This window comes from Pantherophis guttatus, chromosome 4 (assembly GCF_059756535.1).
Source record: "Pantherophis guttatus breed Tessera chromosome 4, ASM5975653v1, whole genome shotgun sequence".
NCBI classification, from domain to species: Eukaryota; Metazoa; Chordata; class Lepidosauria; order Squamata; family Colubridae; genus Pantherophis; species Pantherophis guttatus.
Window position 1 is genome coordinate 54,503,025 of NC_142066.1, and position 23,875 is coordinate 54,526,899.

The window sequence follows — 23,875 nt, forward strand, 5'->3', positions numbered from 1 at the left end:
ATTATTTGAAATCCTGAACTGAATTCAGGATTTAGGCTATGATGCTAACCGTGGAAATCTAGCACCTCTCTAAGCAGGCAAGCAACTTACTGATTTAACTCGGTGGCCAATGCCCATGATTAATTTCCCTTCCTTCTTCATCTTGTTCACAAACTCCATGGGAATGATGCCACTGTCAAATGCTTTGCTGAACATTTTTGCGGCTGCATCCAAAGCACCACCAAAACGATCACCCTGGAGGACATCGGTAAGCAGAGAAAAAGCCAAACTGAAAAGTTTTTTCTTTTGGAGTAAGATCAGACACAGAAGATCCTGTGATCAAGCTTAAAAATACGAACAGGAGAAATGGAGACAGCAGATAATAGAACTGTCTGCTCCCAACAAATCCAAAGAGGATGCCTCACAGATTTCAAACTCCTTTGCCTGCTTTGGATACAAATATTGTATAACTCACGAAATGAGTATGTCAGTGAGATCTAGGTTAGAAAGCATCTAACCTCCTTAATAATAACGGACATTTGGAGCAGAAGCATGAGATAGCTACTATAGGAAGAAACATTTTCCATGCAGTTCGTTTCCCTTATAGCTTATGGAATTCAGTCACAAATTTACCATTCTTAGCAAGAACAGGATCCATGTGAAGAAATAGAATTTCTGGAGCAAAACCAAACCTATCCTGGCAATTTCCCCCAAAAATTGACCAGTTTAATAAATGGGCTTCAAATATATGCACTTAGTTGCTTTTTGATATGATTGTCTTTTTTGATGTGTCACTATAAGAGGAAATGCTGTAACAAATTACTTTTAATATTTTACGCTACCAGGCAAGCAGTAAGTTCGGAAATTCCAACAGCAGTTTCTATTTTATCATTTCTGGTTATGACTGTGTTCTTAACTAACCAGTTACTTCTGTCTGCTGAATTCACCTATTCTCCTAAGCAAGCTGAAAGTGACCTCATTTTACATGAAATAACCAGCAGAAACCCAATATTTCCAAAAATATGTGTTGTGTATAATGTAGCTTTCTCTTAAAATATAAAATTCTTTGTTATCAGCTTTGTCAGCACAGCTCCAGAAGTATCAGACGAATGCTAGAACTGAAGTGATGTCCAGTCCAGGAGCATCTTCTTCAAAACTGGTATATGTTGTGAATTATAAATGGAGAAGTAAGAGCCCTAGCTACAAATGATATAATGCACTAACTTCATCCACCTCTTGGCAATGCTTACGATTGTGAGTAGGCCTGATGTGAGACTGGAGACAAGGTCTTTTCCAGCTCTTGCACAGACAATAGTGTTATGGGCTCCTGACACTGCTGGACCATGATCAGCTGTCACCATCAGACACATCTCTATAAACTGGCAGGCATATTTAGGCAACCTGAAGAGAGAAAGATTTTATAAAGTTCCCTTTAAAACAATTGCATGTTGGTTAATGTCAATTATTAAGATGTTATTACAAAGACAACTGGTGTCATTTTTAAAAAACAACTTCTACTAGAAACTCAAAGCTTAAGGCAGCCTTCTCTAATTTAATATATTCTAGTTGGATTATTACTGCAAGACCTAGACTTCCCAATCAGCATCTACAAAAAGCCAAACTGGGAACAGATGACTTAAGAAAGCATTTGTAGTTTCCATATTAGAAGCTCTTCTTCAAGAAATAGCACACCTTGCACTTTAAAAACTATTTAGAAATAATATGGGCTATTTGCCAAAGGGAAGATTTTAAAAAATGGATCAGGAATATCTTACTTGAGCCATTGGCCCCATTGACTGAGGAACTCTCACAACTACTCACAATCTTGGTCAGCTTCTGTTAAATCACATTTTGTCTTTTCTAAACTTTCATTAAATTACAGCATATTCGAAGCAAGAGGCTCAGGAAACTACCAAGAATACCTATCAGTCGATCTAGAGCACACATTTTGATGAAACATTTTCATAAATCAATATTTGGATAAAGGGAAAGTGGGGGGAAAATCCATTTAATCCTAAACATGCTTATAATAATGCAATTGCTCTACAATATACCATATTTTTCAGAGTACAAGATGCACTTCCCACCCCTAAAAGAGCTGAAAATTTGGGTGCATCTTATACTCTGAATGTAGTTTTTTCGAAGCTTTTTTTCAGCCCTAACGAGGCGCTAGCGAGATCTTCCATGCTCTCAGCTCTGTTTTAGATGCCTTTTTTCAGCCCTAATGAGATGCTAGCGAGTGAAGATCTTCTGAGCTTTGCCTGCTTTTCTCACTGCTGTTCCCTCTCAGCTGTGCTTTAAAAGCTGTTTTTTATCAGCTCAAAACCAGCAAACTAATGTGCTAAACCTGACCAGACTAAGGACGTTAGCCCAATGAATACCTGGTAGGCAGATTTTTTCCCCCCTATTTTCCTCCCCAAAAACTAAGCTGCGTCTTATACTCCAGTGCGTCTTATACTCTGTAAAATATGATATGTAGTAGTTAATGTAAGATTTATGTTGTTTTTCTTCTTGAATAACACTTTCAAATATTAAAATATGCTGTGTAAAAAAAGGTTTACATATTATCTGTTACGATTCTAAACCAGAATATTTTGGAAGTTTTCAGATTTCAAATAATTCTTGCCTCCCTCATCCACTATATGCAGGGAAATGCTCCTGCATTCTGCAGAGAATGCTGAAAAGCATGTTTAAGTGGACACTTATATAATGCAGTGCATCATTAGAGCTTCCAACATATGGAGCATCACCACAACTCTACAGAATTTGAGACCAGACCTTAGGATATACCTTTTCTTATAGTTGTATACTATACAGAGAAGGGTTAGCAGAGGACGCTGTCAGAAATCCATCATTATCAATATTGTCATAGATATAACCATATATTGCAGTAACCTCTGGAAGATAAACAGGTCGCCTGTATCTCTAAGGCATGTCAATATTTCTCTTTCGTCCATTTTACCCTTTATACTTTTCATACATATTTATATGATTATCCTGTCTTTATTCAGTTGTTTTCATTTTTGTCATCTTCTCCTGACACCCATGGTCAAAAGAGCAACTTTCAGGAATGAATGAGAAGTCAGCAACTCAACCCTCAACTGTTTTATGAATTTGCTAATATGAGTACCATTTATTTATCCCATATTTATGTCTAGAAAAGCCTAGACAGCATCTCTCAGAGAGCTAGACCTGCCTCAGGAATTTAGCTGTCAACCCTTAACAATTTAAGTGAATAGTTCAATGGGAATTTTATTCCAATTATTTAAAATCTGTGTTTCACAATCAGAATCAGCACCACCTTGAAAACACTCAAATCTCTCAAAAAAGAAAGATAAGATAATATTGTGAAGTTTCCCCCCAAAACAATTTACCTTCTCTGGAACCATAGCAGACCCAACACACCACCAATTCCCATCTCTTCCTTGAAGACCTCAGTGATTGGCATGCCTGCATAAATCAGTTCCTGACCTCGCTCATCACAAATGCTAGTCATGAAAGAAGCTGGTTTCCGGATTAAACCAAGCTCCTAAAAAACAAAAATATGGTTAAAAAATCCCAAACACAGCAGCCCTGCCTTAATTTTCAGTGAGCTGCTAGACTCATATCAATTCAGACTTCTATCAGGCTTACACAGGTGAATATTCTTCCATAAAAATAATATGTTGTAGTGAAATCTAGTTCCGAATATTTTAGTATTTGAGAGATTAAGTAGCATATCATGTCCACCTCTCCAATCATTACAGTTCCTAAAATCCAAAATCAAATGATACTGAAAATCAGCTACCTCTTTTTGCCTAGAGATAGGGCCAGCCCTGTTTTCAGGGAATATGCAAAATAAATGCTTTTCCATAAAACAATGTTGACTTACTGATGCCCCTACCTATAGTAATTAATGATAAAATTCAAAGTCTACTATCCCAATGAAAACATGCTTTAATTATATTAATTATATGTTCTCTCTCTCTCTCTCTCTCACACACACACACACACACGCACACACACACATCATGTTTCACTCAAGTAATTCATTTGCAAGAAAATAATGGACAGGACTAAGCTGACCATCTAATTATAATCAAATACATCAGGGTTCCCAATCTGTGGGCCACAGCCCACTACTGCCCCACTACTGGGTGAGTGATGAGTCAGTGCACAAAGCCCAACTCACATGAGTGCCAGGTGCTGGCCCTCGCAGCATCACTTGTGCAAGTAGCGGGTACCAGCACTTTCAGCTCCACTCATGTGAGGGGCAGACACCGGCATTCACAGCCCCACTTCTGTGCTCACAGCCCCACTTTGTGCCAGCTGAATGAAGCTGTGCATGCGCACACATGCATCTGCCCCTCACACAAAACAATCTCCCCCCCCCTTGCATGTTGGGCCGCCAACCCGGAAGAGGTTGGGAAAGCTGATCTACATAGCATGTTTTAAGAATTTCAAGCTCATCCAGCTATTCACCTCCCATGTGTAACTCTTCTAGACTATTAAGAGTAAACCTACTCTGGCCCATGAGTAATCCATTGGCACAGTTGGAGGAGGAACTTCCTGTGCTGGCTCAATTACTCCCTTAGAAACCAGATCCTCATACACTGATCTATTGAAAGGAAAGAAAACAATGTTAATTTCTTGCAGATTTATCCAATGATTATTTACTTGGTTTGTGTTATATCTACTTCGAGGATCATCTCTTTATACTCATGGATAGTGACCTCTAGGTCTCCACAAAGCCAATTATGACTCAATCCGCTATCCTTTATGTATTGATATTTTCCTACAATTAGAATAGTATTTATTATCCATCTCAGAAGGCTACTTCTGCTGACTGCCGGCTGCCTGCAATTTGGCAGTTCGAACCTCACCAGGCTCAAGGTTGACTCAGCCTTCCATTCTTCCGAGGTGGCTAAAATGAGGATCCAGATTGTTGGGGGCAATATGCACTTAGAGAGGGCTGTAAAGCATTGTGAAGCTGTATAGAAGTCTAAATTCTATTGCGATTGCTATCTTCATTTTCTTAAGCTCCAGAAATATGGATATCATATTATGGCATACTTGAATAAAATTTCACCTGACTTTTCCTTTTTGAGGAGGATGATTTTTTTTTTTTATTAAACCTTTTAAATACTTGTGTTTGTATCTACTTGTACTTATATTTACAAGTAAAAAACAATACATTCCAGTTTTGTTGTAGCTCAGTGTTTCTGAAGCTCAGAGACTTTAAGATGAGTAGATTTGCATGCCAGCTAGGAATTCCTGTGAGTTGAAGTTCAGATATTTTAAAATTGCTGAGATTGAGAAACACCATTTTATGTAGTACTCAATTTCCTTTTCTTTAGTATGTACACTTGATGAATTATTCAATAAAATATCTTTGGCTATATATACCAGATAAATTCCACTAGAACAAAATTAGTTGCATACTACCGCCTGTCCTTCAATATAACTTAATTGAAGAGATCAGGTTGTGGAAATGGCTATAAGCAGGGTAAAGCAAAGGATATATGAAACAGTCTAATAGTTGCACTAAGTCAAGGGACTTTTGATGATTTTTATGCTGCTAGCAAAGTTTACCAAAGCCAGTCTTGCAAATTTTCACTGATCGAAGGTAGAAGGTATGTTAAGTGTTTTAAATGATAGGGGATACATTGCAAACCTAATACCTCCTCATTCATTAGTGTAATTCATCTTATTTTACTAAGCAATGGGTTTTTTAAAACCAGGGTTTATTTTGAATGGTTTCACCAAATATCTTATTCCAATCATAAATTCATGCAATGTGAGATTTCTACTCACCTTGCTTTGCCCGTTGGTAAAGAATATTCCAGCAATGGGCAAAACAATTCTTATGATGATTGTAACATGTAGCCTGATTCACATATCTGTTTTCTGATGTTTGCACAGAATTAATAGTAAAGAATAGGAAAGAATTCATTTATAATTCTGGGGGCAATCCACCATGTAATCCATCAAAGGATGACTGAGTCTATTCTTAAGATCCTGAGTAATCCTATAATAGTATTTCTCAGACTGTCTTCAGAAGCCCAACAGATATATCATGATTATTGCCATAATGTCACTTACTGAATTACATCACCCAGCTCATCAAAGCTTTGTGGTACAAAGACACCCACTTCTTTTAATGCTTTATTCTTGGCTACAGCAGTTTCAGATGCCTGATTGGCACATGCTCCAGCATGGCCAAATTGTACCTGTTATCAAGAAGGGACATATAAAACATAAAATACTAAACAGAATAATGGCAAAAAGAATTTATAATAAAACAAAGTAAAACTAGCTATAAACAGTAAAAACAATGCAGCCATACAATCAGAGTAAGACTAACAGCACATAGAATAATAACTGAAAACACTAAAATTACATCTAAAATGCATGATGGAATAAAGCATTTGGTAGCAAGACGACCATATGCACAAAATGAGCTTCTATGTGGAAGGAATTCCACATATAGGATAACCCTCTCCCCTTTGAAAAAAGGTTCTTGTGGACATTTGTCTCATCTCATTTGGCAGGAACACTTGGCCTCAGATAAAAATCTTAATGATCAGGTGGATCAATAACTACACAGTATGCAAAATTAACTCATATGTGTTTTATAAATTTTTAAAGAATTAAAGTAGTGCATGTTAATAATAATAATAATAATAATAATAATAATAATAATAATAATAATAATAATAATAATAATTCTATACCGCCCTTCTCCCGAAGGACTCAGGGCGGTGTACAGCCTATTTAAAAACACAAGACAAAACAACGATTAAAAATTTAAAATGATTAAATAGATTTGGCTCAATTTAAAACCCCAGAAATTTAAAATACCCCAATTTAAAATTATTATGTTGATAGCCTGGCCTGGTGGAACAACAGGGTCTTCAGTGCACAGCGAAACACCCGGAGGTCGGAAATCTTATGTATTTCCGGGGGCAGTTCATTCCACAGGGCTGGGGCTCCCACAGAGAAGGCCCTCCCCCTGGGTGTCGCCAGCCGACATAACTTGGCCAATGGCACCCTGAGGAGACCTCCTCTGTGGGAGCGGACTGGCCGGTGGGAGGCTATTGGTGGCAGAAGATGGTCTCGAAGGTACCCGGGTCCTATGCCATGGAGCGCTTTAAAGGTGGTAACCAACACCTTGAATCACACCCGGAAGACCACTGGGAGCCAGTGCAGCTCGCGCAGGAGGGGTGTCACGTGGGCACTATGAGTTGTGCCCATAACCACCTGCGCGGCCGCATTCTGGACCAGTTGGAGCCTCCGAGTGCTCTTCAGGGGGAGCCCCATGTAGAGAGCATTACAATAGTCCAATTGTAATGCTGAATGATAGTGTAGATTCTGTAGAAGATACAAAGACTGGTTGGTTACCAAAGGAGCAAAGAGATGGTTATTAGATCTTTCACGAGGTTGTGGAGTAAGATCCAGCTTTCGAAGATTCATTTTATGAAAAAATAGCAAGTGACTATTAGAAACAAAACTAATGAAGACTTTGTATTTTGAATGGCCTTTACCCTTAATTAAAACAGACTGATTCTGCCAATGATTCAATGATTTCCTCTTTAGTATATACATTACCTCCGAAGAGAACATAGTAGCACATGTTCCAATGCACCAGCACACAACAGGTTTAGTGATCCGGCCTTCTTTAACACCCTTACAGATTTTGTATTCTTCTGTTCCTCCAATCTAAAAAATTGAAACAAAATTGGAGTCAAATGTATTAATGCAGTCTGTATATATATGCCGTTCTTTAAAATAAGGCACTATACCAATTTCATCAATCCAGCCTTACGTTTAATTCTATTAAATGAGAGGATTAGATAAAAAGAAGAGTTAACATGTCTTCTGATTACATGGAGTAAAATATCAATCTGAATAAAACAGCAGTAATAATAAATCAAGATCAAGGCATTTTTAAGACTTTGTACTGATTAAGCCAAGTGGCAGGTAAAATAAGAATACATTTATATCAAAATTATGGTAATACAAGTCAAATCAAATCAAGTTTATTACAGTCAAAGAACAGAGATCAGAACAAATAAAAACACTCAAGAAATATCCAGTTGAAAATTCTAGAATAAAATAAGAAATAACAGATAAACCTATATTAAAATTACAATTTTGCATCCAATCTGTCAGTTACACTTGGGCTTCTAACTATACTATAATATCAATCCTTAAACTGTGAGGCCCATAGTCATTAAATACTAAAATTCAAAAGAGTAGCAGTGCAAAAGGGTTTGCTACATTGGTTATATAACTAATAATAGATTAATCACTTGTTTGTGACAAATCCCCAGTGCTGCTACACAGAATCTAGCCACTGTGCTGTAATCACAGTCTATTTGTCCTTAAGCAGCCAGCCCCTGGAGATAAATAGTGTTGGAAAGGCCAGGATACTTCCTGATTATTGGGAGGATATTTTTTTTTCAAATATCTCTATAGAAAGATTATTGAAGGAGCATGTTTCCAATGGTCTCCAGGTAATACAGTAATGGAGAGCTGCTAGACATAAGAAATCAAAGCTCTGTTTCAACTGTAGCACCAACACTAGTTGGGTGTAGAATCCTCCAACAATGTCTTGGTATTTGGTAAACTTCGTAAGCTTATTCTAGACAAATTATTTGTTTCCACAGCATATACAAGGATAGAAAATTAGTAGCATGCCTGAGGCTGCTGACTACACTGGACGGGAAGCCCAGCCAATGTGGCTAGACATAAGAGAGAGGCTTCCTAGTCCTTGGCTTTATGGCACTGGCTGAGAAACACAACAACAATATGTATTTTTGTTCTCTTGCTTTTTCAAAAAAAAATTTTTTATGAAGTCAATGAAAAGATCCCATTTCTATATCTGTGTATGTATAATTGTATAATTTTTATTAAAACAAGATAAAACTAAACAAGATAAAAACTAAAACTAATATAAAGGAAGAAAAATAAAAGAAAAAGTAAAAGGTGCACGAAAAGAAAAAAACTGAAGAAAAATAGAAAGAAAGAACGAAAGAAGTAGTGATTTCTGATATTCTTCACAGCATTATAAGTACAAATATATTTTAAGCTCTCTTCCTAAAGTTACACATTACTATTCTTTCTATAAATTATTTGTTTAATCATCAAAAATATTTATATTTTTGTATAAGTTCCTATATAAGTTCATTACATAAATTCATTTTAACACAGAAAGTCCATTATAGGAAAAGATCCCATTTCCAAATTATGCTCAAGATAGAAACTAAAAGATACTCACTTCTCCTAGCACTACCATCATCTTCACCCCTGGAGTATCCTGGTAACGCAATACATGATCCATGAAGGTAGAACCAGGATATCTGGGCAGAAGGGAAGAATTTTTAAAGAAATATTTTAAAAGACAAAAATAGGCAAAACAAACATTTGGAATTACCGCTCTTACCTATCTCCACCAATGGCTACACCTTCAAAGACTCCATCCGTGGTCCTGGAGATAATGTTGTTGAGCTCATTGGACATCCCTCCTGAGCGGGAGACATAAGCCACGCTACCAGGGCGATACAGTTTCGATGCCAGAATGTTATCCAGCATTCCTCCTGTGTTTCCAATCTTAAAACAGCCAGGTTTAATTCCACCCACCTGTGAACAGAAACAAAGCTGAAATATCAAGATCTCTTAATTAAAACAATTAATATTTGATTCAGGTCCAGCTAAGGATAGTTGTATCATGTAAACCTTCTCTCATTTTTTCCCCATTATCTAATTTACATGTACTTAGCATGAACATGTATAGCACATCTGCTGGCAGCATCTAACTGACTGATTAAAAAAGAAAGCTACATAGGGTCAGACCTGGCTAGTAGAGAGGTCTTTAGAGAAAAGGCCATTGAGGCTTCCCGGGTCTGTAGGTTTAACCAGAAGTTGAAATAATTTCTCAGAGGAAGACAGCAGGGAGCCAATTCTGAACTATTGCAAAGGAAACTACAATGGTGTGTTCAGAAGGACTCCAAAAGTTAAATGTGACCCAAATACTTCTTTTTTATTTTTACCTCTTTTGTGCTTGAGTGTGTGCGCACATAGGCACATTCACAAGCTGTCAAGTCAGTCTTGAATCCTGGTGATTGTCTGGACAAATCCATGCAATTTTTTAGCAATCTTTTCATAAATGGTTTGTGCTTTGTTTCCTCCAAGGGCTGAAAGAGATTGACTGACCCACAGTCACCCAGCTGGTTTCCTGCCTAAAGTGAGGCTAAAGTTGACTGTCTCCTAATTTCTACCTAGTGCTTTACCCACTACACCAAATTGGCTCTCATCTTTACCTCTAGTCCATTATATTTTACATGAAGCAAAATGAAAAAGCAGTCATTCTTTGCCCATAATTTGGTTGTAATAACCAAAAAAACCCTCTTATATTAAGATTTGATCATAGAATAGAACATTTTACATTTATCAAAATTTAGACAGTATTTTAAAAATGTTTTCCTGCCCTGATGAATCTAAGAGATAATGAAGCAGTAATGAGGCAGATCTTTACTTTGGGATGGGCAGTGCATGCTAACATTTTGGGCCACAGGGGTGATAGCATCTTATATTAAATATGACCCGTAGCACAATATGAAGTTTTGAAATCTTGGCAATAATACATAAAAATATACCAACCAGATGTCTAGGGGCCAGTTTTCACTCACCCATACCAAGAGAAGGAAGAGAATGGAAATTTCCTGTGTGTTCTGACACTTAAATACTTTGAAGTGCTGATTAATCAGTGATTCTCTATCCCCAGTAAGATGCATTTATACAAATTAATCAAGGCTTTGTGACAATTTTCCTCTTTAGAACTCTACAGGTTCTAAAGTGAACCTGCTGGTACAGTTGGAATACATTTAGTGTGCAGCAAAAAGTTCTCAATCTGTAAAAAAGGAAAGCTTTTTTAAAGCCAAAAGAAAACAAAAGTAATCCGAAGTGGGTTTTTTTTCTCACCGTTGCTGGTCCAATAATCGTGACTCCTTTCTCATCTGCCATTTTGATCAACCTGCGGGTTAGGGCCTCAGGAATCCCTTCTGCAATGATGGCCACTGTATGGATCTGAAGCCCAAAAGGAAAGTAGCACCAATATTGATTTCTGGGTGGGGTTATGGATTTATTTTATTTTTTTTGCTCATGAGAAATGGAGATTCAGGAAATGATTCTAATAATATATTTTTCTCAACTCTGATTTTAAAACAGGGAAGAGGGGACACAATGACAAGGAAAGAAAATTCATCATTCAACCAAAATTGCCACCACATCAGACTTTTCCAATTTTTTAAATTATCCACACTGTGGAAACTGGGGATGGAAGACAATGTTTAAACATCATAAAATGTGAATTTTGAATAGTGATTTAATAATTAATGATAGCTCAAAGTTATGTCTAACAGAGTTTGATTTTTGATTTCAGGCTTTCTAATTTGCAGCATAACTATGGCTAATAGTCTTATGATTATTTAACCTTGATTAACTTTCACCAATAAACAATGGCAGCAATTTATGACAAAAACATGGCTGTAGAACTTTTTTTTCTCCTTCAAATAAATATTTCCTCCAAAAATTTTTTTGATGAATTTTAGTGCTCCACAGCTGTACTATCAGGTGCAAAATCAGCACCAGTTTTTTAAAAAGTGTAATTGATTAAAAAAATGGTTGACTTCAATAGATTCAATAAACTTATCAAACTAGTCTAAAATGGCCCTAGATTTGCTGATATCCAAATATTTCCCCATTATCTGATACTGATGTCACTCTTCTTACAACCACTAAGACCTGTACAATGAAGTACAGGCTATAAAATTAGGGCATAATTAGCGCGCAGACTAATGAGAGGCTCCAGATAACCTGATTTCAAACTGTTTTCTGTCTCAGTCAGACCACTTCGGTATATTTCATGCTGCTAACATGTTTCTGGTTTTTCAATAGAAGTGCTGATTTTCTCAAATTAAACAGGATTTCATTACCACACTCTGTTCCTTTGACATAGAAGCATACATCCATGGAAGTATTGGCAAATAACTTATCGGTACATGGCTACCTGAAAAATTACTTCAAGATTTTTACTAACTTTACAATGTCATAAATTGTACTAAAAACAAACTTGGTGTTTTTGCTTTGGTATTAAAATATAGAAGAGAGTTCATAGACTTTGAAACTTATTTGCCACTACTTAATACAATTAGAGTACTTAAATAGCCAACTTGTTGTAATACTATTTCTACATTTTTAATACATTTCAATACATTTATTTAATATATTTTTAAAAGCAACCACTACTTAACACACAATATTTTAGTAATTCTTCTAGTATTATTTAAGATAGACTAAATATTATATCTATACTTTTTTGAAATTGCAAATCCAAAGTGTTTTACTATTCAATTGACTCCTGAACAGAATGAAGAGAGCAAGAGGGTTCAAGTAAATACATTATAGAGACATACAGATATCTTATCCAACCAATGAAGAATTTAGGGCCCAGAGAATTGTCCACTCAGTTTAATTTAAGGATGGGCAGCACAACACGCTAACTCATCGTCTTAGCAAAATTCATCTCTGTTATAATAAGAGGCATTTATAACTGATTTTCACAAATAACTTAAGAGGATTAGTTTGATAGAAATCCTTGCCCATCCAGATACCTGAGGGTAATACATAGTCTCTACGGTGCTATCATATGCTGAGCGGAGAGAGGCAAAGTTGATCAACACATCCACTTCTGGGTGTTTCTTCATGGCATCTGCCATATTCTTGAATACAGGAATGAGTATCTCTTTGTGACCCCAGTAAAATTTTTGTCTGTGGTCACCTCTGTACAAAATAATAAGTGAACACAATATTAATTTCTTGATTAGAGACATAGACAGTGCCTCATTTATTAGTACAGGCATGGGGCGGGGCTTACTGCAATACATTTACCTAAATCAACAACTGCCTCACTTTTGGTGGAACAACAGATGGATGGAAATTTCTCCTCAATCTTGCTTTAAACCTTTGAAAACAGTTTATATCCCAGAATTGTTATCTAAATTAGGCAACAATCATTTTATCTCAGTATTTATTCTGAATATTGATTTGGTGACAGTGTATCATCATAGTATACTGATGACTAATGATAGATATAATCAGATGACTTATATCAAGGATACAGCCAACTAGAGAAGTGGCAGAAGTTTAGTGTAATTGTTTTGCGAATCTTTTTTTCTTTACAAATAGTATTGATAATTGATGCTGCTGGGGACTTTAATTCACTCTTGAATCCAGACACTCTTTATATAAATATAGGAATTTAGATAGTTGGCATATGAAAATTCAGATTAAATTTATGATTAATCTGATTAAAAAGACACATTGGTTCAATCACAATTGTAATTGTAACTGTAATAATAATAGCTTTGGGGGAGAAAATTCTAATTAAAATACTGCATTTAAAAAAGTTGTTAGAGAAGCTAAATGAGCCACCCATTCTTAACAACATTTTTAAAATTACATAATTACATTTGGATAATATACAAGAAATTCCAAATAAATTGAAATATCCTTCATTACAACATCTTAAGGTTTTAAGGAGGCCAGGCATATTTGTTGTCATTATAAATTTAAATCAATCCAACAAAAAAGTTGTTTTTATATTTACTGGACTCTCCAATGGGTATATGTAAAAGGTTGATTATCATTCTTCCAAGATCCAATATATTTGAAGATCATATTTGTGCATATGTTTTGTAGTGCCCCTTGGTAGTTCCTTTCTGGTTAGACGTGGTCTGAATTCTTGGAAGGAAAATGCAGTTTATAGATATTAATGTGTGATTAAATTATAGCTCCCAAACCTGGAATTTCTCTACTATGAGGAGTTTTGGATGTATTATGCTTGGACTGTTTCCAAAAGGGTAATTATGTTTAGACATATGTACACCAGACTTGAAGGGGAGTTTAATTACATTTGTCAACTCTCAGCCTTTGAATGGGTTCTTATTGATAGAAAGATACAATATGATTCTGTGTGATCAAGATTCAATTTTTTGTTTAAAAATTGAGGTACAGTTATTTGCATAAAGGTATAACTAATATTCTTGTATTACAGATATTTTGATTTTCCCCCTTTTTCTTCTATTTTTTATTTTCATGTCATTATCTTGAGTATATTTTATGACAGTTTGCATAATCTATTTTATATATATATATATATATATATATATATATATATATATATATATATACACACACACACACACACACACACACACACACACACATATATATATATAGTTGTTGAATTGCTTTTGAAAGTTTTGTATTATTATATCTTTTATTTTCATCCATAGTTTTAAAGAAAATTAGTAGCATTATTATTTTAAAAAAAGAATGGAATTTTATTCAGGCAGAAAGAAGCGAGGTAGCCTGAAAGGAGCATGAACCTACGTGAATGGATAAACCATGGCTGCCACTGAAGGCTCATCCCTTGAGCAGATGTAATCAAAATCCAGCATGCCTTGCACAGCCCGAGTCTGCATTCCCCACACAATTGCCTTGGTGTGACAACTGAACAAGGTTGTAGCTTTGCCTGCAAACAGAAAAAGAGTAGATGACTATAAGGTGGCAATATATGGCCAGAAATAAGACTGGTCAGTCACTTCTCTGCATTAAAGGGAATGAGCCAGCATACCAGCCATTCGTATGAAGCAAAGCACTGGAAACGAAGCAGCCACATAGCTTTTTGTTTCATATCATCTAAAAACCTATAGGTAAATGTATGATTCTTGGCAACATAACAGGGCTTAAATAGTAAGAGATGTTGGGATGAGTGAGTGGGAGAGGCAGCTGTTCATGCAAACAAGAGCATATCTATATACTACTAAAACTCTCATTATGTTTATGTGTTTATCCTCAAGTTAGCCCAAAGGATTGCAGTACACCACAACAATTTTTAAATCTACTAACTTAAATAATTGTGTAAAAAATCCAGGATCTATTTACTCCTGTGGAATTGAAATTTCCATGATGTTCGGGTCGGTTTTATTTGCAAAATTGTGATCACCGCAGTCTCCGTGTGCTCAGATGGTCATGATTTCTGATGTTTCCGGTCAGCTACCCACAAATAGTCAATGGAAAAACCAGCAGAAGTCGGAAATAATTCCAACTCCCAAGGCTTTTTGCCTACCCTTGGCCTTTCTGTTTATATGTTTAGACAAGTTAATATTGACTTATTGAAATTCATTTGCCATACAATTATTTTTCTATTCATGCTATATACTCTTCTCAGAGGATTGTAGGGCTATTCAGCATTAGGTTAAAAAGTATGGTCAGCCTAAAATTTAATGTTTGTTTTGGTCACATCAGACTGCGCTATCTTTTCCTTAATGAGGAAAAGAGTGAGTGAGTCAGTGAGTCACAGGGCTGTCTGATCTTCTTTAAAGATATCCTAATCAGGCTGGAAATCTCATCTAACCTATACTACAAAATAGCAATAGCACTTAGACTTATATACCACTTCATAGTGCTTTACAGCACTCTCTAAGGCTGAGCGATTTATACTCAGCATATTGTCCCCAACAATCTGGGCCCTCCTTTTACCAATCTCTGAAAGTTGAGCCAACCATGAGCCCTTCAGGATCGAATTGCAGACAGTGGGCAGAATTAGCCTGTAATACTACATTCTAACCACTGCGCCACCAAAGATGATGTGAATTACTTCCCAGAGGTTGATTATTTCCAAACTCTAAAGTATTCCACCAGTTTGTCATCAGAAAACTAAGCTTCAAAAAGTTCACATCAGAAAGTTTCTATAAATCAAAGCACCCTTCCAAGAAGTGATAAATGAACAGAGCTGATGTTTCTAGTGTGCAGTGTACAAATAAACTATCAAATACCTGAGACAGTGGCATAAGAACATTGTTCACCCATGAAGAATGCTCCTCTACCAAACCACAACCAAATGCACCCACTCCAGCACCACCTGCTCAGTAGCATTACAAAAAGGGCTTGAACAAGATTCACATACACACAGAGTACCACGAGACTTTTAGAACTACACAATCCACTACAAACACTCAAGTAGGGTGGAACTGAAATGAGTCTTTGATTATTTATCATAGATAAAAATCTTAAAGTACTAGTAGAAGCTCTTTCCATCCCAATAATCTCCAGAAAATTAGTTTTTAATTTTCTTTAAGCTCACATGATTGCCTGAATTTAACAAGAAAAAGCTGAAAAAGGAGATATGGATTTTTCTGCTGTATCCAGATACATATTTAATGCAGCCCTCACCAGTGCCTGTTGAGTAGGAACAATCCTCTTCTAGTGCCTAGGGTTTCTATGTACAAAGACTGATACACTGAAAATTAAGTAAGTATCTGAAGTGTAAGAGAAGGAATAGCAGAATCTGGGAGTGGAACTGAAAGAGATCAGCCTACAATTCCTACATATCTACATGGAAACTAAGCCCAATCTCATTTGAATTTCACTAGCTTTAGCTAACTTCAAGCAGGTGATAACCATTAATTGAGAAGATTCCTGTGCATAGGCATGATTAACAAATCAGTTTTACTGGATTTTCACATGATCTTTCCATGCCTGACATGAACCATTCCACTGTTCCATAAAGCTGGTCTGGGGTTTGCTATTGTGAATCTCAAGAAGGGAGGAGAAAAAAATCTATATTCATACTGTGTGTGTATTTTCCATTGAAAGCTGTGGTATTTTTTTGGCGTATCTGATGTGAGGGGTCCTTAGTACTCTCTGAGCTTGCTTGTTTTCTTGCAGACGTTGTTAGGATATGGTATAAGTTTAACAAGTTGTCCAGGCAATATATGTGTGCTATAACTTTAAATGTATTCTGTAACTTTAAATGTAATGCTGAGTAATTGTACTGCTGAGTCATTGTAATGACTAATGACTGCTGACTGAATGCTGACTGCAATTATCAGAACTGTACTGTTGAGTCATTGCACTGTTGACTTCACCTATCTTAAGTGGATAATTACTAGTGTAAACTGTATATAAGGAGGAAGCCGAGCTATAGTCATTGTTGGACCTGCTCTCATCATTGCTTGACTTGCTGATTGGAACTGTTACTGTCGTGTGTGAAGACATGGATGGATCTGCTACCATCATGATTTGTTATCAGCGTTGAATTGCTGTTTGTATGGTAAGAAGATATCTGTAACTTCGGATTGATTTGAATGGCTAAAGACTTGGATTGACTAAAAGACCATGCAATTGTTTTTCACTACAAAGTAAAAGCTTTATTAAACCAGTTTGTATGTATTGTATTCATTGCTCTTAGTACCGTTTCTCTGTGCACTTACTCTGCTGGTTGGTAACACAACAATATCCTTAACAGACGTTTCATTACCCTAACTAGGTAACATCTTCAGTGCTAGTAAGGAGTGCTGTTTGCTGTCAGTTTATATTCTGGTAGCTTATCCTGTCTGTGTGGGTGCGGGCGGTCTTAGAGATTCTTTGGTTTCTGATGCCCTACGGCAGCCTTCTGTTGTGGCCCGTCAGCGGCCTGTGCAGCTAGTAGCTGATTCTGACAGCGAGGAGGCTAGTGTGGTGCTGCGCCAGCAGCCTGTGCAGCTGGCACTCGAGTCGGACAATGAGGAGGCTGGAGAAGATGTGGTGCCAGAGACAGGGATTCAGCCAGAGCCTTCAGAACCTTCAGAAGCTTTCATGGGTGAAGAGTAGGAGCCTCTTCTTGATGCACAGGCGCGCAGAGCTGCCAAAAGGCAGGAGTGGCTCCTCAGGAGGAGGTCTCCTCGAGAGTAAGGCTTGGGGCTGATTGGCCACTCCCTTAGCCTATTTAAGGATGGACGACAACTAAGGCAATTTGCAGGGAACAACTTAGTTCACTCTCCTTTGCATCTGCATCTTAGTTCTTTTATCAGTGTCCTACAAATGGCTTCTGGGCTTTCTGCCAATCCTAGTAAGATTACGATTATTTATTGTTTGGATTCTTGTAGGCTGTTAAGAAAGTTAATTAATAGCTTTTATTTGAAAAAGACTGATTTAATTTAGTAAACTAACGTCTGTACAGACTTTGTGTGTGCTGCGTTCTTTGGGTCCGTAGCTGGGGCAGAACACCTTCCCTAGTTTAGTTATCTTCCAGATATGAGGACTTCAACTCTAAATACTCTCCAACCAGTAATTTCATTGCTAGGAATTCTAGCGGTTGGTCCATTCAACTAGATAATGCCTAGTTTAGCATAGGCCACTTAAGACATGCTAGACTATAATTAACTTTTATTCTATAATTTATAGACCACTCAACTCCCAACAACTTCGGTTGGCTTGTAATTAAAAAGTAAAAGGAAAAAAGGCAACAAAAGAGAAAAGATTGGGACTCACTCCCAATCATCAGAATGGGAGTGAAGAACAATGTAGCTGTATGTATGTATGTATGTACCAGTAGTGAAATCTAAAATTTGTTACTACCCGTTCTGTGGGCGTGGCTTGGTGGTGATGGGGTAATGTGACTGGGTGGGCGTGACCATTTTTTTTTTTAAACTTTTAAAACCATTTTTTCTACAACCTCTTCAGTGAAAAAGCCTCTGCTGATCAGGCAACTCAGCTTGGATTGTCAGAGGCATTTAAAAGAAAAAGCTGAGCCACGCGATCATCAAAGGTTTTTTTTTTTTTTTTTACTTTTAAAAGCATTTTTTCCGCCGAAGAGGTTGTAGAAAAAATGCTTTTAAAAGTAAAAAAATGCCTCTGATGATTGTGCGGCTCACTTGGGCATGGGAGGGGGGCAGGGATTTTTGCTACCAGTTCTCCGAACCACCCGCCTCCATCACTACCGGATTGGGCAATCCGGTCCGAACTGGGAGCATTTCACCCCTGGTATGTACCCTGTTTCCCCCAAAATAAGACATCCCCTGATAATAAATCCAATCAGGCTTTTGAGCGCATGGCAATAAGGCCAAGCGCTTATTTCAGAATTCAAAAAAATATAAGACAGGGTCTTATTTTGGGGGAAACACGGTATGTATGTATTATGTGCGTACGTACGTACGTACGTACGTATGCATGTATGTATGTATTTAAGTACTGAAAGTCAAAAGGCAGAGTGGAAGTAATATTTTATGTTTTTTTAACTTTTTTCATTTTTTCTATTTTATTTCATTTCCTTTATTTTTATTGTATTGAAATTTTTAATAAAATTATTTTAAAAGAGCAGGTTTAAAATAATAAGGAGGCATTGCAGGAGTAGTCATTCTGATAGAACTAGCCACTTGGCAGGTAGAAATGTCCCCACTAAAATTAGAGATCCCACTGTGAAAAAGTGTCATACTGGAAGCAGAAGAGAGATTCAGTAAGATTTAGTGGTAATTGATGTTAAGAAGCTATGTTAGGTCCTTCATAAATTTAAACATAAAAATGGAAAATGGGGGCGGGGAAGAAAAGTGCCTTGAAAACCCCTATTCCTAGGAAAAAAGAGGATAGAAATTAACCAAGGCTCACTGCAGAATTTTGCAAGGAGAACATAAACAGCAGAAATAATACAAGCTAACCAAAAACCCAAACACACAGGAAACCCATTGAATAGAACTGCAGAAGCAGCTGATAGCAAGGCTGGACACGCTAAGGTAGTGGTGGGTAGTCCTACCTTGAACACGTCTTGGAGATGGGGATGTATCTGTTAAAGAGAGAATCAGTTTTGCAAGAAATTCGACAATTGGTCCTGGGCTTTGGCTCACATTATACTTAGGGAGAATTTGAGCAGCTTTATTTGGGACTTAGTATAGTGGTTTTCAAACAATGCCTTTCCCAAGCCTATAGCTCTTTGAAATCTCACTGGAGGAAGGAGAAGGGAAAGGTTATTCAATGGAAACACTGATCATGTAGTATAATGACTCAAAGGGGGAAGCTTGACCTTTTTTAAAAAACAACAACCACAACCACCAGTGGCTCTTATTTTATAATACCACCTCGAAGGGTCACTAGAAGAGACCCAAAGGAGAATTAAGAGAGACCCATTCCTTCCAAAAGCACATGATTGGCATTGAGGAAATACTACAATAGCCATGGAAATGGTAAATCCTGCCTCAACCTACATATCCTGACACATGCAATAGCAGTTGATATGAATGCAGCTATGTACAGTTAGTCCTCGACTTACAACAGTTCATTTAGTGACTGTTCAATGACACTGAAAAAAGTGATTTATGACTGTTTTTCACACTTACGACTGCTGCCGCATCCCCACGGCTACCGTGTTTCCCTGAAACTAAGACATGTCCTGATAATAAGCCCAATTGGGCTTTTGAGCGTGTGCAATAATATATGCTCCCCCGAAAATAAGCTCCCCCCCAAATATTTAGACGCATGCGCAGCTGCCATGCAAACAACACGATGTGAGGAGGCAAGGCCGGCGAGGGGGGGAAAGGGACGGGGAATATGCCCCACATGCCACTGCCATCCATGGGGAATGGCCTCCCGCCCACCCCTCCTGGTTAAAGAATGAAGTTGGGGGGGAGAAAAAAATGAGGGGGAAAAAATAGTCGCCTCCCAAATCTCCAAAGGATGTGGAGTTGAGATCTGGCTAAGTAGTCAGAGCATCATTACCAAATAAAAGCAGATGGGAGGATATTCACTATTGTTGCTTCTCCCTGTCTGTCTCTCTGCCTGTCTTCTCTGCTGTGTCTTACCCGACTTCCAACTCCTGCCATGCTGGGCAAGGGGACAGCAAGGGGAGTCCCATCTTCCTTCTCCACCGCTTCACCCCTCCCCACCCCCTCGCTGGCTGAGATCGGCAAGCCAGATTCAGGAACTGAATGTGCTGCCGCCGCCCGGGATAAAAAGAACATCAAAAATGGGCTCTCTCGCAGTGCCTTCTCTCTCTCTTCTTCTCCCAAGTGGCAGCAGTGCATCCGGCTCGCCACTAAGAGAAGGGGTGCACAAAGTAGAGTTTGCAGGAGTGGCCTCCAGGAGGCAGTTCCGCATAGATGGCAGGGGCATGTTCCCCCCTTCGCCCCCACCCCCCGCCTTGCCTCCTCACCTCGTGCTGTTTGCACAGGAAGTAATGAAAAAGCTGCCACGATTGCCGGAGGCAGCGGCCTGAGCGGCATTGGCGAAGCAGCCAGTCGGTGCTCCCGGGCCAAGGCTTAGGGATAAGACATCCCCTCCCCCCTGATAATAAGGCCAAGGCCATATTTTGGGGGTCAAAAGAAAAAAAGACACTGTCTTATTTTCAGGGAAACACAGTATGTGATCAGATGTTAGGAAACTGATGCATATTTATGACTATTGCAGTGTCCTGGATCACCTTTAGCAACCTTCTAACAAACAAAGTCAACGTGGAAGCCAGATTTCCTTAACAACTGCAATGATTCACTTATCAATAGTGGCAAGAAAAATCATAAAATGGGGCAAAATTCACTCAACAAATAAAATCCACTTAAGCAAGATAAATGTTGGGCTCAATTGTGGTCATAAGTTGAGGACTATCTGTAGAAAGCTTATGCATACTCGTATGATTTGCTGCTTCCAAGCAAGTGGGGAGGCATGTAGGCATATAGAAACCTTTCACTTGCATCCATCCCAAATTCATTGTTTTCAAAAACATAGTCTTACATCTCACTGCTGTAGTTAGCCTATAGTATAAACGAACAGCATACCACAAAACCGCCCAAAAACCGAACGAATAAAAAAGCTCAGCCCAAAATACTAGCAAAATGCAGGGATCTCATGGTAGAAGGATAGAATTCCTTGATAGACAAAATATTCCTTGAAAATAGTACATTTTTGTCTTCCCATGGATATGCATTTTATTTTCCTGCATTCTTGCAATTTTTCCACAAAAGATAAGTTAATGAAGATCAAAGGAATGTATAGGTGCAAGGATTTTTGTAGCATGACAAACCCTTCAAAGTATCTTCCCAATTGTCAATTTTGTAAAAAAAATTATTTCACCTTTATTATTACTTTCCTTTATTTTTAAAGCCTCCATATTTTGCTGACATATATTAATATTAATTATAATTAATATTAATTATAATTGGAAACTACTGATTCCTTTACATGTTAGGTTATTCCCTAATGCTAATCTATTTGGCTTCCTCTTCATATCTCTCATTAGCTGCCCAAAATCCACATGAAGGGCTTGTTGAATACCAGAGAGAACATTAGGAACTGAGGCCAAAAATGTTCTGGGAATAAACCCAAGAGGAATGCAGAGGAATGGCAAGGTGTCCCTGCAACAGCTCCCAAAGAGAAAAAGGCTAAGAGCTTACCAGAAGATACTGTGTGCTTGGCTTTCTTAGCTGGAGCAAATTCATCAGATCTGCCTTCAGAAAATGATGCAGTTCGGCTTGGTGCTGGGGTCTGAAGAGGAGTAAAAAACAAGCAAAAATAAAAAAATAAAAAACAGGGTTAGCAGAGATGGATTGGTTGGTTGCAGGGATGAAATGCTCCCGGACTGGATCGGATTGCCCGGTCCGGTAGCGATCTTGGCCGTTGGTTCGGCAATCTGGTAGTGATGGCGGAGCAAAGCTCCACCTACCTGCCCGGGTGTCATTACTTCCTGGTTTTAACCAGGAAGTAATGTGTTTTTTACACATTACTTGCGTGTGCATGGGATGTGCGTGCACGCAAAGTGAGCGCGTGCACGGCGCATGCACTTCCAAACCGGTAAGGAAGGTAAGTAGATTTCACCCCTGGTTAGTTGGTATTCTACAAAGCAGGTAAAAGTTCTGGAGGGCAATTTAAAAGGTATAGGAAGAAGTATCACAATATTGTCCCTTGTGCATTTTGGTGTTTCATTTGATCTACTATGCTTCTGCAAACAATGGGAACGCAACATCTCACTGCAAAGAGCACCAACGTTCCTGAAGTCACAATGTCTTGGTAGTACAGTGGTCTAAAGCACCCTGTTATTAACACCAGTTGCCTGCAATTACTGCAGGTTCGAATCTCTCCAAGGCTCAAGGTTGACTCAGCCTTCCATCCTTTCTAAGGTAGGTAAATTGAGGACCCAGTTGTGGGGGCAATAAGCTGACTTTGTATAAATATACAAAAGTATGAAGGCTATTGCTTAGCGCATTGTAAGCCGCCCTGAGTCTCCGGAGAAGGGCGGCATATAAATCAAATTAAAAAAAAAAATGTCCTCCCATTATTTAAACAGAACTCTATTTCCTAGTATCCAGGCACAGACTGAATAAGACTAAAGCAGGAAGGCAGGCCTCTTCACATCAGCACAGAGGCCAAAGAAGACACTGGATCACAAGAGACTTACCGAGGAACTGCCACTGGCATTAAGGAGGAAGTTTGCAGTGTGGGCAGCAGTAGGTGGCTGGTTTGGAATGGGCCGGTGCCCCAGTGCCATTCCAACAATGGCAGTCATGTGAGTCTCCGTACCAAAGACATGGATGGGAATGCCAGTAGTTTTTCCTAAGTGCAAAGAGTGCAGAAGTGTATTAGCCTTTATTAAGGTTTATTCTGGAAAGTTAGTGAAGTAAATAATAAACCAGTAAATTTTACTGGGTAATGAAGCTGCAAGGATGAAAGTGGCAATTTAAATAGACTAGCAATTAAATGCTTCAGCAGCCCAGATGGCAGCAGTAGAAGTGCCCTCCAAGCCATCTTTTAGTATATAGCCCACTTGCTTAGTTAAATATATTGAGTATTCACACAGTGCTTTGAAAACTGCCCAAGGTTCCTTGAGTGATTTGGTCAGAGTTGTCTCCTTGCAGTCTGCCTCATCAACGTTGCTGAAATTCAGATTCAAATCCAGGCATGTGCAAAACCTTCAGTTCACTGAAGCATGAATAAAAGGGAGCCAACCGGTTAATGCCCAGCAACAACTGATTTTTAAATATATAGTCTTATTTTTGAGCTGAGCAAATGCTGGAGGAGCTGCTAGCTTAAGCACACAGGAACCCAACAGGGA

At 38.1% G+C, this 23,875-nt stretch overlaps 1 protein-coding gene across 3 annotated transcripts in view; it reads right to left on the reverse strand.

Moving 5' to 3' along the window:
- ACLY (ATP citrate lyase) overlaps positions 1 to 23,875 on the reverse strand; it is a 59,138-nt gene that overhangs the window by 3,844 nt on the left and 31,419 nt on the right. For 2 of the 3 annotated variants that reach the window (XM_034415943.3, XM_087893999.1), the window contains exons 12-25: positions 23,222 to 23,376; positions 22,221 to 22,311; positions 19,595 to 19,624; positions 14,413 to 14,554; positions 12,633 to 12,801; positions 10,942 to 11,046; positions 9,404 to 9,600; positions 9,239 to 9,320; positions 7,567 to 7,677; positions 6,061 to 6,188; positions 4,483 to 4,576; positions 3,354 to 3,508; positions 1,230 to 1,380; positions 91 to 234 (exon numbers count right to left, since the gene is read on the reverse strand). In XM_034415943.3, coding sequence (XP_034271834.1) covers positions 91 to 234; positions 1,230 to 1,380; positions 3,354 to 3,508; positions 4,483 to 4,576; positions 6,061 to 6,188; positions 7,567 to 7,677; positions 9,239 to 9,320; positions 9,404 to 9,600; positions 10,942 to 11,046; positions 12,633 to 12,801; positions 14,413 to 14,554; positions 19,595 to 19,624; positions 22,221 to 22,311; positions 23,222 to 23,376 — 1,754 coding nt within the window. The remainder of the gene's footprint in view (positions 1 to 90; positions 235 to 1,229; positions 1,381 to 3,353; positions 3,509 to 4,482; positions 4,577 to 6,060; positions 6,189 to 7,566; positions 7,678 to 9,238; positions 9,321 to 9,403; positions 9,601 to 10,941; positions 11,047 to 12,632; positions 12,802 to 14,412; positions 14,555 to 19,594; positions 19,625 to 22,220; positions 22,312 to 23,221; positions 23,377 to 23,875) is intronic. The other variant, XM_034415944.3, reaches the window with a different exon arrangement.